We start from the raw sequence: 16,028 nt of genomic DNA, 5'->3' as shown, positions 1-16,028 counted from the left end.
TTAGAAAGTGTTGAATCTCTTCTGTAGAAGAATGCCCAAGAGACAACCTATGCTGTATTAATATTCCAATATTTTTTTTAATAATTAATGACTTTGAACTGAACTGCTCCAACAAGAGATAATCCCATAAGGTAAAAACAGAACTGAATTGCAAGATTAAGATGAAACATGTCAGTTTGGTGGTTGGACTGAATAATGGATCAAGCCTATTTTGAACCTTTCAGCTTAGTCCATGGCCACCTTTATAATGTTAGGAGGAGAAACAACTCTGAGGTTAGAAATTACAGCTCACTTCAGTTTTAGTTGACTACTTATTTGTTTAGGTTCTCCCTCTTTCTCCTAGGTGGGCCCAGCATTGTAATTTCCCCTTCCATCCACCTTCAGTAAAAACAAGACAAAGAGAAACTTTTAAAAAATTGAACAATTAATAAAAACCTGTAATTAATTCAATGTATCAAGAAAATAATGAATTTTTTAACACTGTTACAAAATAGCAAGACTTCATTAACATGTTGTTGCTTGAAGTATACTTATGTAGTATAGTAGAGTTTATGACCCTTTGTGACTGTTGTAATTGCAACTGTAGCAGTCAGTGGGTTCAATTACCATAAAATTCTGTAGAGAATTAGTGCAGAAGGTGTTGCTGGTCAGTGACAGATTGGTGCAGTGTCAGTGGACACTTGGGGATGGCAGTGTGAAGGTAGATCTGTAGCACCAATGCTGTTCTAGTGAGCAGCAGGGGGATGGGAGCAGGAGTTGGAAGGAGTGAGTCTCATGGTCATGGGGACAGTCTGGGGATTGGTGAAATTATAGAAGAGTCAGGTTGCTGTCACTCCTAGTTTATCTTCAGCTGCAGTTAAATTATCATTATGATTAGCACTGAGTAACCCTAAGCATTATGATGAATACCACTCTGATGAATTAATATTTGAATTTCATAATTCTTACAGTACTCTTAATACTCTTCCAGTATTTTCCCCTAAATTGCATCTGATGCAGATTAAATAATAGGTCTTTCATGTTTGGAACAGTTTATTTTCACAGGAAAAAATGAAAATAAACTGTCTTGGTGGAAATCTCCACCCAATCTTCTTCCAAGGTTCACTCCACCCAGCCTTCACCTACTAAAGCTTCTAAAAGATAATTATCTCAGCTGTAACACAAAAGGAAACTGGCATTGCAGGTAAAGCAGAAAATACGAACTAGATGGGAGTTTTGAAGTACGAAATAGGATTTATTAGTTCATTTAATGTTTAAATATGGGTTATTTACATAAGTACTTACATTAAATAGAGATAGTTTTATGGAGAGAATCCCCAGTGTAAAGTGAGGCCGGCTTCCACCTGCCAAGCATGTCTGTGTCATATCAAAGGGTAATTTTGTTGAAAGTTTTTCCTTTAGTTCCTCTTCCACACCCACAGAAAAGCTTTTAGCATGCTATTCCCTACACGTTTTTTGAAATCAATAGTTAAAATCTTGTTTAAAAAATGTTGTGTCACTTGGATGTGAGGGAGGGTTGCAAGATGCTGATTTTTCTTTTAACGTTCTGCATCTTATCATTGGGACTACATGGTTTGTAAAAACCTTGATGTCTTTTCAAGTGTCTCGGGTGGGCAAGAGGAAAACGTATTTTCTGAATATTGAAACAGACATGATGCTTGACATAAGCATTGCATTTAATAAAATATTTGCAGAACACCTTGAATGTAATGAACCAGATTAGCAATTAAATATGGTGGTACATCTCCAGAGCAGCTCACCTAGTTGGTTTTGCCTTGCAATTCATTAATCTAGGAAAGTGATTTTGCAGGGTCACTGTGTAGACATTGACCAGGATCCTGTTCCTTAGGGACTGGTTCCATCTGTGAAAAAGAATTTATTATTCTAAGGAATTTCCTATAAACTGAAGTGTGGACAAGAGACCCAACTTGTGCTGCTTACATGAACTTGAGTTTTAGAAGCCCCTTTGAAAAATGCTCGATGCAGGAGTTGGGAGCATTCAGGTTATGTGTAGTTTTGTCTAAATAGAGCCAGCAGAGGTTATCTTTGGGCAAGGTTTCAAACTGATGTGCACATTCCTTTTAACCAAGCAAGGGTCACCACCACTTGAAATATACATTTTTCTTTTTGTTCAATCTGCCTTATTTGTCCAATGCCACAAGAAATCTGATCTAAAAAGCCTCCTATTTCCCTAATTGCTAACAAAGAGTTTTACACATTCACACTCACACACACTCTTTTAGTATTGTAGGGTGCCCTGTTTTGTTCAGGGTGGCCTGCTGAAGTTCAAGAATAAATATTAGAATCTGTTTCATAAAGATTGGCTAAATTTGAAGTGTTGATTTGAGATATTTACTAATTGCTATTTCAGAATAGTTACCTTATGGTTTGTACTTTTTTTTTTATTATAAAAGAATGAAGAATAAATGAGTGACAGAATGACAAAAAATATTATTATATCATTGCATGACATGAATAAAAAGTGTTTCTTGCTGTGGCTTCAGGCAGCTGAAGAGAGGATACAGTTAATGTAGTTTATTTAATTTTGTTAGCTAAAGGATTAGATTTTTTAAAAAATAACTATAAAATGATCATTACTCTTCCAAATATAATGGCTTATCCTTTTAAATCTTTGGTATATTTTTCCCTGGTATTTTTTGTAGGTATATATGGTATGCATATGATGATTGATAACTGGTTAATTTCCGAGTTGACGTGTTTTAATATAGAATAGGATACTTCTGAAAAGCCTACACCTGAGTCTGTCATCTACTGCGTGTCATATTCCTCTTAAATTTTCAGAGAAATGCTGTATTTCAGAAAGGCAGTAGTAGTTGTTTGGTTTGGTTTTTTGGGGGTTTTGACTTTCTTTTTAATCTATTGGTTATGGTGGATGTCTCCTAGTCATTTAAAAATGGTTATATTTTGTGGATTGAATGTCTCAATAATAGAGAGGAGTTAAATTCAGAAAAATTGAGACTTTTTGCGCATCCATATGTGTAGACAGGGACATCAGATAAACTTCATGAAAGCATCCATTCAGATATTTATAGGGTCAACTCATAGAAAAAAAAATGTATCTTGCTTTCAGTAATAAATTATCAACTGAAGAAAAAATACATCCATACTTCCCAAAATAATTTGTTGCATCTCAGTTTCATTGAAATTACTTACACATAAAAATAATTTATTCTGAGCATTTTTCCTCCAAAAAGGTGTCATTAACTCAAATATAATTAAACTAGGGGTTTTATCTACAATTTGGTTTAAGAAAACAGGGTTAGAAGGACATAGAGGAAAATGTGGTAAACACAGTTACCTCTGATTTCGTCTATATACCAGATGGATTTCAGGATGACAGTATTACAGCATTTCTGGCTTTGCTGTTTTATTGCTTTATAAGTCCCTTCAGTTTTAGTCTTACCCTAACTTTGCTGTCTCATTGTTCCTTACGATCCTTTTGATTTAGGATGCAGAATAGAAAACTGCGACTCCTGCTTTAGCCGAGACTTTTGTACCAAATGCAAAGCTGGCTTTTACTCACACAGAGGTCGCTGCTTTCGAGGATGTCCTGCTGGACTTGCAGCCTTGGAAGAGCTTATGGAATGTGTGGGTGAGTCTTCTAGCACAGCAGTGCTGCTGAAATAGCTCTTTTGCCAGGTGGTCATGTTCAAATATGGCACTACTTAACAATGATGCTTAGTATTTCTTATCAGGAAATACTCAGCAATATATTATTATTGATTTCTTTACTGAAAATGTTACTACTTTTTCTGAAACTTTAAAATACTGCTTCATTGGGAATGCCACTCTGTTGTGCATCAGAAAGTTCTGTCCCCTTAACTGTAAAATCACTTTGTTTGAAGATTTGCAACTCAGAATTCATAAGATTTCAGGTCTTGTGTCAGAAAACACTCTTTCTTTCAAGAGTATTGCTTGCCTTTCATGATTGAAATGTGAACTTCTGAAGTTTTAAAACCCAGGTGACAACCAAACAGGATCTATATTTCAGCTAGAGAATATAAATCAGTTATTTTAAAAGTCAATTATTTAAGAAGTAATTATTTTAGGAGAGTTTTTCAATATTTGGGACTGTCATAACATATCATATTTTGTGTTTTTTGTTTTTCTTTTTTGGTTGGGTTGATGCTGGCTAAAAAGATTCAGGTTCTGTAAGAAATTCTAATTTTTTTTCTAGCTTTTACCCGCTATAAAAATAATAGTAGATAGTTAAATTGTCAAGTGTTGCTTTCTAACAGTGTACAGTGTATTCCAATTAAAAAAAAAAAAAGAAAAAGCCCCCAAAACCAGAAGAATTGCTCACCTGTGTTTTTCTTTTGATTTATCAGAAGGCTGTGAAGTGGGTCAATGGAGTGAGTGGGGAACTTGCAGCAGAAATAACAAAACATGTGGATTTAAGTGGGGCCTGGAAACGAGAACAAGACAAATTGTGAAGAAGCCAGCAAAAGACACAATACCATGTCCAACCATTGCAGAGTCCAGACGGTGTAAAATGGCCATGAGGCATTGTCCAGGAGGTAAGTGTAGCTCATGCCAGAATAATCTTTATGAGCTGAAGGCCAAATTCTGTCTCTGTTCTGTCAGCCAAGGCTGAAAAGCAGCAATATTACATCAGTCCTAGTCTGTATAGTGAGACTCCAGGGAAACACTCAGCATGGGAGTAATCTGTCCTTCTGCAGACTGTGAAATTTTGTTTTTCCTGGTGTGGTACTGAGGGTGCTTCAAACAGGAGCCTCATGGAAGAACTGTAACAGGTTGCAATTTGAGCTTCAGCATGGAAATGATGCTGATGGTGGAAGGACAACTTGTTCTGCACATGGCAGGAAATATTATGATTCTAAATGTCTCTCCAGGTGGCACACACAGTGTTGGTGTGATGGGTATTTACATTAAAAGAAGTTAATTACACATGACATTGTTAGCTGGAACATGTTATTTCTTTTGAGTGTAGTAGAGTGAAACCAAACTGGGACAGATGTGATACAGGTAGAACAGTGATAGATATCAAGATTTTCAGCATGAAAATTCCTATGGCAATTGCCCCAAGTAAATAAAATCAAATTTCTTAATCGTGGTGTTGCAAGACTTAAGAAGTGATGCTGATGTGAAAATGGAAATAGAGTTTCAAATTTGGGATTGGTTTTTAGGCTCCAAACTGAGACTTCACTGGTAAAGAGTTTTTTGCTATCTTTTAAGTTGAGAAGTTTAACCTCTCAGGTATGTATCCTGACCACTTAAACAGGTTTCAAAATTTGTAGGAGAGATGGGTGATCAGCAGGTGATAAAGATGCCATTCCTTTTGGAATCACAGGGTTAAATAAAGAATGGACTTCAAGAGATCTCTAGTTCAACCTCCTACTGCTAGCTGGGTCAACTGTGAAATCAGACAAATAAAAATAGAAATAAACATTGAAGAATCCTGAGGAAAGCCTTAATATGATGAATAAGATAGACCTGAAACAGCCTTAGAAAAGGTACTTAAATGAGTTGCTTTTTATTCTGGGATTGCTGAAGATGTCTGTCTTGGCTTGAACATTCTTCCTACCAGGGTGTATGTATGTTAAATATAGAGTTTTAACTTATGGATATAGGTTAAATCTCTGTAAGCACCATCTTTAGGGCTGCAAGACAGTTGTAAGAGTTTATAAAGTTGATTCTCTGTTATCCAGGCTGACAGTCTATGATGTACTTTGCTTCCCTGTCCCCCTCCCTGTATTCATGCGCACATGGAGGGACACCTAGGGCATAGTCACAGAGGTATGGGGGTGCATCATGCAGCACAGTTAATCTGCAACTTAAATAAACTTCTCAAAGGCATTGAGGAATGGAACCTACAAAATAAGCATCTCTATAGGAAAGAAGAAGAAAATGTAAAAATGAAGTCTGATCTGGGCTGCCATGGTATGTGTCATGGTATCCTTGGATGCTGCTCAGCTGCCTCTGCATAAAGGTAGCTACACTTACTAGTGCTTGCAGCCTGCTGAGTGATCCAGTTACTCCTAACAGACTCTGAAGCCCAAATGGAGCTAGCAATCAGATCAGATGAGGAAATGTTTTACTACTAGAATGAAAGGGAAAAAAAAAGGGTCCATGTCAAGTTCTGCTAAACCTCCAATCAGTGGGGTTTTTTCTTTCTTTCTTTTCATTTCCCTGCAAATGCAGGCAGTTTAGCTTGTAGAGGAAAATTTGAGAAAATTTGAGAATTTTTTCAATTCAACTTCCTGTGGTACAGACTTTGTCATTTAGGTACTCAGTGTGCATAAAGGGAGATATTTTATGGATGCAATATCCAACTTCTATAAAAACTCCTAGCAAGAAGAAATGTGGGTTTAGTCTTGATAATTTAGTTAGGATACAAATTATTCAAATTGTTGTGAATAATTTGAGAAGTGTGCTTAAGTGAGCCATATTATTCAAGAATGCTGCATCATGCTCATGTAACTATGTTAATTTGAGCTATCAAATATTCATACCTTTTTATGTCATATTCTCTTAGGCTGTTTCAAATCTTCTTGTCCAGCAATTCAGGTCACTGCTTAAAGATTTACATCTCAAATTTATCTTTTCAAAGGCACAGTGGCTCTCCTAAGAGTGAGGATATGGTGCCCATATTGTCTCTATATTAAGATCTCTGATCAAATCTTTGCTTTTTTCCACCACATATCAGGAAAGTTGTTGCTGCAAATACAAATTTAATGTAGTACTTGCAGTATTCCTTCATGGGCTCCAGTAAATCCTAAAGATTACAGTCCATAGTGGGGAATTACCTGCATCTCTTTTCAGGGATAAAAATAAATGTGTACAAAACTTCAGGTTTGAACTCTCCACACTGAATACAGTGTTTAATACTGCTTCTGGGCCATCATAGAAAACACCTCATAAAAACACATAGAAAACACATAGAAGACACTGTTCCTTTATCATCTTTTAGTTAGCAGGTTGCCCCTTTAGACACTCAAAATGTTTTATTGCCTATTTGATCACTGTGACATAGTGGGAGGCACAGACACAGGTTACAGGTTCTGGTTGCTAAGGAAGAGTTTCTGTGTCTTTAAAAATATGGTGTTTTCCTAATGTTAGGAATTTTGTAGCTGAACTTTTAAACTGAAGAAATAAGAGAAAAAAATTGTAAGGTTAGTACCTCAGGGAGACTGAATAACCATAATCCCCTGTAAATGTCAGTTGAGAGGCTGTTAAAAAATCCTTTCATCCTAATACTCTCAGTACATAAACTCACACAAATGTGGAGAATAAGTATTGGATTATACAGCTAAGATGATTGAAGATTGTGATGGATTAAGCTGAGCACAGGAAGTAAGGATATTTTTGGTAGAATAGGGTCAAACAAAGTTCTTTTGTCATGTGCTTTCTACTTCTGTGTATTTGGAAGTTACTATTTATGGTCTACACTACAGGGAAACTTCCAAAACAGATTTTTATGCATTTGCAGTCGAAGCAGAGTTAATTTCTGTTTTCCTACTATTTCAGCTTCATATTTTGAAGGTGTCACCCAGCTCCAGTTTTTTGATGAATTATGTATCACTTTCTCAGTACCTGTAGAGTTGTAGAGATACAACCTGGAATACAAGTGAAAGATGATTTAACTTTTTTAAACTTAACTTTAACTTTTCTACTGAAGCCAGCAACATAAGAATAACATTGATTTCATATTTGTTACTTAGAGATATTTTCTTAGTTTCAGTGGTTATTGATTTAACTATTATTACTGTATGGAAATGCCACATTTGTGTATCTGTTAATGTTTTGTAAGTTACCCTGTGTCTTGACAGCCATGTGAATTCTACTTTGAGAGGTTGGAGACAAAGGAGACTTGGATTGTTCAGGCCACCTTCTACCCATGCTGGTCTCTTCCTGATAAGGAGTTTTCTCCTCTTTAGTTCAAAAAGAGAGAAAGCCAGAATTTAAAAAAACAATGGGGAAATCAGCAGTCAGAAATGCACAATAGACTGATAAATATTTCTCTCTTCATGTTTTCCCATATATTTACTATAAATCTTTATTTGTACATCTTATTTGTATGTTTCTCATGCTTCCCTCAGTAATTGCTCCTCTTCTGTTTGTACTCTCCAGGAACCTGCAGGTTGATTTAATTTTTCATATTAAGTGTTACATAAGCAAGCAAACCAGCCCTCTGCTATTTTAGTGTTCATCAGACTGCAGTCCTTTGAGCTGAAACTTTAATATTACTCTATGCCCAACTAGTACTTCTGGAAGAGCACATTGCTGGTCCAGCCTCTCATCCACCAGCATCCCCAAGTCCTTCTAGGTCACCAAAGCCTTCTGTTTTCCAGGCTCAATAGACCCAGTTCCTTCAGTCTCTCTTCACAGGGTAAACTCTTCAGCTCCTGACCATGTCAGTGATGCTGTGCAAAATTCTATCAGTATTTTTCTTTTCTTGAACTGGGGGACCCAAAGCTGTATGTGGTATTCTAGATGTGGTCTGATGAATGTTATATAAAGGGAGATGATCACTTCCCTTAATCTGCTGTCACACTGTTTTAACAGGTCAGCAGATTGAAGGAAGTGATCGCTGCTGCTACAGCACAAAGTTGGCACACATTTAGCTCAAGTTTCATCAGGACCTTCCCAGGAGAACTGCTCCCCAGTCTGTCTATACCCAGCACATATTTTTTCAGGAAGTACTTCCTTCCCAGATGCATGAATTTCAAGAAGTTCTTTTTGGCTACAATGAATATTTTCCTCATAAGTGTGAAATAAAAAACAGTCAAAATAAATGTAACACCAGAACTCAGAATCATCTTTTTGATCAGACAGTTGATCACATTCTTTTGAGCTTTTTGATGCATCTATATTATAGTACCAATGTTGAAAGAGCTGGGACTCTTTTGAGACCTTAATTTATACACTGCACTTGCACTCTCTCTCAGTGGGAAATACCTACAAACACCATCTGCCCTTTGAGTCAAGGCTAGGGCATTCTCTTGTTGTGTCTCAGAAAACATAATCACCATATTTTCTGTTTCCTGTTGGTTGTGCTATGTTGCCACAAGAACAGATATCTTAACTGGCAAAGGCTGGTAGGAACAGCAAATGCTGTTGCCTCGTCCATGAGGACTGTCAAGTATTTGGCTGGATTGGTCCAGTACAATGTGTAGGCACCATCCTTGGAAGTTTCTAAGACCTGGCTTGACAAACTCTTCAACAGCCTAGTCTGAGTGGTGTCAGTCCTACTGAGGATGTTGAATTGGGAATCTTGATCCTACAATGTTTGGACTGGAGACCAGTCTGAATAATTCTGTCTGAATGGCAGAACCTGTTGTGGGTATATACTGAAAGAACACTGTTCTTCCTGTCTGAGTTTTGCAAAATTTCTGATAACTTCTGCTCTAAATTAGAGAAAAGCTGGAATGACTGGTTGTAGGGAATAGGAGCAAGCCAAATCTTTACTGTGGTTGCTATAGTGCTAAAATATCTTCATTTGGCCTATTTTATTCCAGTTCAAATTATATGCAAATTATGTGTCATGTTTTGAATATAATGCTAACCATTGTTTCATGCATTTCCAAGTTTAGCCTTAACCAGGATAAAAGCTTAGCTCAAAGCGCTGATTTCTTGATTTATTTATTATTTGACCTGTTCACTTAGTTGTATTTGGCTGAATGCTGCACACTTCAAAATCATGCATAGGATCTAAAAGATCCATAGTACAATGTATCTCTATTTTAGTTAATGCACTATGGCAGTCTAAGAAAACACTGAAAGACCAGCAGAACTATAGAAATGCAGCTATAAGACTGTATTTTGGAGTTGCTGTGACTTTTCACATCTTAAAGGATTTTTATTGACATTTTAAGTAAATTGAGAATTTCATTCCATTGCTAGTTAAGTCGTGACATGAATGCATGTGTCAAGTTAGACGTAGAAGAAAATGGTCCCACTTAGAAAATATTATCTTATAGGTTGAGGCATGATCTGACCAGAGATGCTAGCAACCAGAAACCATTGTGGTTTAGGGAAAGATGACAAGATTTACAAACAGATTGTGCTACTTTGTTAGTATTGCATGTTTTTTTAAGACATTGGAATATTATTTATAACTGTAAGACTAAAATTAGGATTTACAGGACTTACTGGTTATTTAAACAAGACTGTAGTACATAGAATATACAACAATTATCCTGGTATTGTCTACTACAGCTATCTATAAATTTTGCAGTGTATTGGACCAAATCTGCCCTTTTTTGCACTCACCAGACAGGTAGAAGATGCATTAAGTGTAGCTCCACTGAGTACTGGCTCTGCTAGAATCCTGGTGTCACCAAGCAGGTTTTCCTCCTTGATGTGTTTTTTTTGCATGCCACTCTGACCAAGAGCACCTGAAGCTTGTCTGAAAATACAACTCATCATTTTCATTTACAAATCATGACTCAAAGCTTTTGAAGGAGAGAAGGAAAACCTGTTTCAGCATCAGTTTACAAGAAGTAAACTCCACTAAAATACTTAATTACACATTTCAGGGTAGGAAAGCAATAGTAATGAGAAATATTTTTGTGAGTATTTTACTTGATGGCCATTCTGCACATTTTGTGAAAGACCTAATAAGTGAGAGCAAGAAAGGATAAAATAGTAGTCTGATGTATTTTGGAGGCTTTCCAAGAAACAGGAACTGTTTTACAGTGTGGTTGAACCATCAGAGCCTGGCATGCTTGTTAGTACATTTGTTCAGGAAACAGGCCTTTGTCAGCTGCAGATTCTGCTTGTCTGGATTGTCAACATCTACTTTGCACAGAGAATGTTGTGCTGCAAGTATTAAAATATGTGTCTTTTTCTGCCCTTTAGCTGATCACATTCAGAAGGAACTGCAGCCAGTGAAAACTAATTGCAAAGGAAATCTAGACCCTGAAGAAAATGAAGCACATAATAGTGCTCATTTCATTGGGATTGCCTGCAACTAGACTATTATTTTAATTAATTTTAATTAAGGCACATAGGCAGGAGCTATAGTTATATCATCCATAGTCAATTAAGTTTGTACTGGCTTCTAATGTTTTCAGAACAGAAATGTTTTCATTTGTTTGGTAACAATAAAAAAAAGTGAAAATTGAATAAGTATTTTCAGGTTGGAAAGGAACACGGAGGGTCATTTAATCCAGCCTCCTGCTTAAATCAGGTCATTTGTGAGAAAACCAGGATTAGCCATTACTCTCACAATCCTCAGACATTAGTCTCCCTTCATTTGTCTTAGTTATATTCGTCTTCATATGCTCATTTCAGAGATGATGATTTGTAAGTTGTTATTTGTATTAAAGTGGAAAATACAGAAATACATGGAGAATTTGGGTTATGTTTTCGTGACATTTACATTCCTTGACAGTTAGATGTACATGCATGCATGTGCCTGTATTGGAGCCCTTCTATACCTGATTCTTTTTAGATTTGCAGGTAAAAGTTAGCCAGTGTACCTCTCAGGTGATAACATACCATAAAGTAACTCAAATTTAGCAAGAAACTGATTTTTCTTTTCAGCATTAAAGTATCATGTTTTCTGTAATCTTTCTTCTTAGAAACAAAAAATTACGTGGATATTTCTTGTGCTTTTTTTTTTTTTTTTCTGGCTATGAGAGCAAATAACTCTATTAGGCATGCATTTGATTCATATTCATTAAAATGAGCTCAAGTATAAGCTTACTGTGACTTTTAAATAATTGCTTTTATTTTTCTTTTAGATTGTTGGGAGAAATCCATTCCTTAATTATTTTCTAAAGGGAAAATGCAATCCATTTTGACTCATGTTTGAAAAGTTGTAGTTTTTATAAACCACATAAACCTGAACATCAGTTTGAGTAGCAGTCATGTTCAATTGTGAAACCAAGTACTATTCATCAAGGACCAACGATTACAATTACTAAAATTTGTGGGTTTGTGTGAATATGGTGCAATAATGCAGTATTTGTATTGAAACTTGTAATTTAGCTTAGATAGAAAGAACTAACCTGAACTTCCTCGGAGTGCTGTTGTAGTGAAGTGAGGGTTTGATTTGCTTTTTTAACGGATGGATTACATTTTAAAGTTTTAAGGGACTTCAGTCTCTTTGAATGAAGCAGAATTTAAAAATGCATAAACTAGAAATTAAATCTGTCTCAAGTGACCTGTAGAGGGTACTTTTCATGACATTAGCAAAACACTTTTGTAGAAAAGCATTGTTGTAATTTGATTTCTGTTTTAGTTTTCCTCTTCAGTATCGCTGCCCAAAGCATATCTTGTAATGGACTTTATCAGGATGATTCAGTCTGTGGAAGTTTATGTATTATTTTATCATATAGGCAGGATACATTTTCAACTTATTTTTAAAGGCTTTCAAGGGCATTACTAGCAGTGCAGAAAAGCCAACTCAAGTGCATTTTCCTCTTCCTTCTGAGTATGAATTATCCTTCATCCTCCTTTTTAATTAAAGTAATAGGAGCTATTTTCTTGGGAAGATATTAACATACTTTTCCCAATCATTAATAGGTAATATGCACAATGTATTTATTTATTGCCATTATTATATCTTAAACCAGATAAGTACTTTTAACATGTGTGTTTCTTTAAGTACACCATACTTCAGAAGTAGCATGAGTATTGAGTGTTGCAGTGTCTCCTATGGGAGTTATCTGGTTTTAATGAATAACAGTGTACCAGAGTATGAGTTAGGATAGTCCCATGGCAATTATTACAATTCAGGGTTGTTTAAAAATACTGAAGGAGAGCCAGCTGCTAATCCACATGGAAATACAAATACTGAAAAGAGCTGTGGCTGATCCAAGTGCACAGATTGAATTTGTCCATAAAAGGTACTTGATGGATTTTATTGTGATTACCCTTATGAAGTAACTCCTGTTGGTTTTTGTCTCTTGTTCATTCTGAAACCACAATCCATTTGTAGGAGGAAAAGCCATATATGTACTCATTTCTAATTCTTGACCAAAGAGCTATTTTTTGTACATTATGGTACAGCCATTTCAGTCACAGCAGAGAAACCAGAAAATGCTCACCTGCCTGAGATTACACATTTCTCCCTTAGGATCAGTTAGGCACAATTCTATGTATATCCTCTGCCAAACCACAAGCCTGGGTATGGCAGGTCTGGAGAGCCATCTGCCTCAGGTGTGGCATGACTAGAGAGCAATCATCCTTTCTTAGTTTTTAAAGGTTCAATAAGGCTTTCTTTGCAGAGAAGTCTCTTCTTAAGTAATAAACCCACTAGGCTATACAGATAGTATTTGTATACATAGCATTGGTACAAGGGCTGCATCCTGGCTGTTCCATGGTATCCTCATGCACAAAGGTAAAGCTGACAGATCAGTATTTCCCAGGGTTGTGCCTCCTACACTTTAAAAAAGTGGGTATAGTGACTCCCTTTTTTCAGTCACCTGGTATTTCATCTGACTGCCATGATTTTTCAAACATCACGGACAGGGAGTTGGCAACTACATCAGCTACATCTTTGGGCAGTCATGAACCTGATCTTCTGTTACAGTAGGATGGATTTTACTCCCCCCGTCTTCCACTCAAGTGGTGTGGGAAGAGAGGTTGCTGGGGAAGACTGAGGCAAAAAAAGTTGTTGAGTACCTCACTGTTCTCCTCATCTGTTGTTACCAGTTTTGTCAGTTTTGCTCATCAGGGCTTACACTTTCTTTGACTTTCCTTTTCTAGCTGGCACACCTGTAAAACCCTTCCTGTTATTCTTTTTGTCCCTCCCCAAGTTAAATCCAGCTGTACCTTGGCCATCCTGACTGCATCTCCACACAACCAGGAAGAGTGCCTATATTTTTCCCAGAATACCTGGCCCTGCTTCCAGTGCCTGTGCGTTTATTTCTTGCCCTTTAGTTTGACCAGTAAGTCTCAACTCAGCCATGCCACTCTCTTGCCTTGCTTTCCTGATTTCTTACACTTGGGAATTGTGTGCTCTTGTGTTCTATGGAAAGCATCCTTAAAATTCTACCAGCTCTTTTCTAACCCCTTGTCCCTGAGGGAAGTTTCCTGGAGGGAAACCAGGGATTTCTATTGACTAATAGAAATAAGACCAGGGTCCTATTGAACAATTCCTTGACCAGCTGGAATTCTGCTTTCCTAAAATTCAGGGTCCCAACTTTTCTCTTTGCCTGACCCATATTGCTCAGGACTACAAACTCCACCAGTGTGTGATCACAGCAGCCCAGGTTTCCTCCGGTCTTGGTGTCACTGATATCAGTGATTGTTTGTGTGAGTGACCATCAGCTCAGTACTCCTTATCCAGTACCAATAAAAATTATCTAAGTATAGATCACCCTCCTACTTGTAGTAGTAGGCCAGCAGTGTGCACAAGCTAACAGCAGCTGCTTGACTGTCAAGACAGAGACTCATTACACGGCTGTAACTGTGATTGTGATGTCTTGTCTCTAGCCAAGATAATAGCTTTTTAATTCTGGAGAATCATTTTGAATGCTCTGTGTCATGCTTGCTTGACACTTGGTGGCAACCTAAGGTAGCCTAAGACAGGGCCTCCCAGCTTCAGGCTAAATTCAGCAGAAGTTGTTCACTTCTTATCCTACAGCCAGAGAACACAAATGTGGAGCGTAAAGAAGCCAGGAAAGAGAAGGAGAGAGGAGAATCTGAGAAATAGAGTGAATGTTTCTTCCTTTTTGGTTCTTTAGACAGAAAAAAAATCATGGAGGTACAGACATATGGTTCCTAATTAATGGCTTTGTCAGCCAGCAGGAGAAGGTAAAGCCTATGCACACATGCTGATTCAACGAATGGCTTCCCATGCCTTTTAAAATCAGACAAAGAGTGTGCAATTCTACAGTGATGTGTAGTTCAGAGACTCCTAAGCCAATGCTGCATGAAGTAGCTCAAGAAATTGAGAGTTTAAAAGTGTCAGCATAATACTGCACAGGAGTTAATGGTCCCTGCTGAGACACAGGATTTATTAGATCTGGCATGGTGCTGTGCATAGATAATGTTTCCAGGTCATGAGGTACTGTGTTTGGGATGAAGAGCTGTGATTTGCTCTATGGGAGCATAGATCAAGAATGCTAGCTTGGGGAACTCATTCTCTTGTGAGATTTATTCCTGTCTAATTATTACAGAGAGGCTCACAGTAACTCTGGAAAGGCACACTGCTTGATGCATAAATGCAGCAGCTTCCAGTACTCTGCTACAGGCCAGATTTAATTTAATTATTTTGCAGCAGACAGCTAGAGGAGTGAAGGGGGAGTGCCAAGAGGGAATATGTGAAGGAGCAATCTCCCCACATGCTCTCACTTGTGTGACCACCAGTGCTAGAACTAGGCTGGAGTCAACTGCACTGATTTTTAGGGCTGTACAGTGAAAGTCCTTCACAGAAAGGTTCCAGGTATGTCTGCATCTTTCCCTCTCATGCACAGCAGAAGGGCAATCGCAGAAGGGGAATGGAAGAACAGATCCGCTATTCTTTTTTCTTTCTTTTTAATTGTTGCTTGGTTTTTTTTTTGTTTTGTTTTTTTTTTCCCTTTTGTTGTTGTCTTTTAGAGCTTTCTGAGATAACTTGAGATAGTTTTATTTCATATTGGAAATTTGGGCACCACTGATTCCTGTAGTATATTTTTCTTTACACCTCAGAGGTGAATGCAAAGAACTTAACTCTTGAACACTTCGAATCCCTGGTTCATTCTGAAGAACTAAAATATTACTGCAGATAATGTTTGGATTTGGATTCTGCAGATAGTGTTTGGTAAAGGAGTGGGAACCTGAGCATAGGAAAAGAGTGAGAGAAAGCAAGAATTTCTCATGATGGACAGGGCATCCCCACTCTGCATTGATGTTGCATGGTATTGTATCCATTAAAAATCAGTCGGTTTAAATATATTCTGAGCATAGTCTTAAGAATAAATTAGCCTAAAATGAGTAGTAACATGTAAAGAGCAATGCAATACCAGGGAGGTATCTCAATACTTTGTCAGTATAAACATTCTGCACCAAACGCTCCAACACAGAAGCAGTATTAATTATGATGGACACAATGC

At 37.2% G+C, this 16,028-nt stretch overlaps 1 protein-coding gene across 2 annotated transcripts in view; it reads left to right on the top strand.

The window, feature by feature from the left end:
• The window catches only part of RSPO2 (R-spondin 2), a 100,393-nt gene that overhangs the window by 58,174 nt on the left and 26,191 nt on the right, over positions 1–16,028 (top strand). The window contains exons 3-5 of one of the 2 annotated variants that reach the window (XM_062503415.1): positions 3,470–3,613; positions 4,350–4,544; positions 4,580–4,707. In XM_062503415.1, the coding sequence (XP_062359399.1) occupies positions 3,470–3,613; positions 4,350–4,544; positions 4,580–4,707 (467 nt within the window). Of the gene's footprint in view, positions 1–3,469; positions 3,614–4,349; positions 4,545–4,579; positions 4,708–16,028 lie in introns of those variants that run through there. The other variant, XM_062503424.1, reaches the window with a different exon arrangement.

The sequence above is a fragment of the Cinclus cinclus genome, chromosome 1 (genome assembly GCF_963662255.1).
Source record: "Cinclus cinclus chromosome 1, bCinCin1.1, whole genome shotgun sequence".
Taxonomy (NCBI): domain Eukaryota; kingdom Metazoa; phylum Chordata; class Aves; order Passeriformes; family Cinclidae; genus Cinclus; species Cinclus cinclus.
Note: the sequence above shows the minus strand (reverse complement) of the source record. Positions and strands in the feature narration are given on the sequence as shown.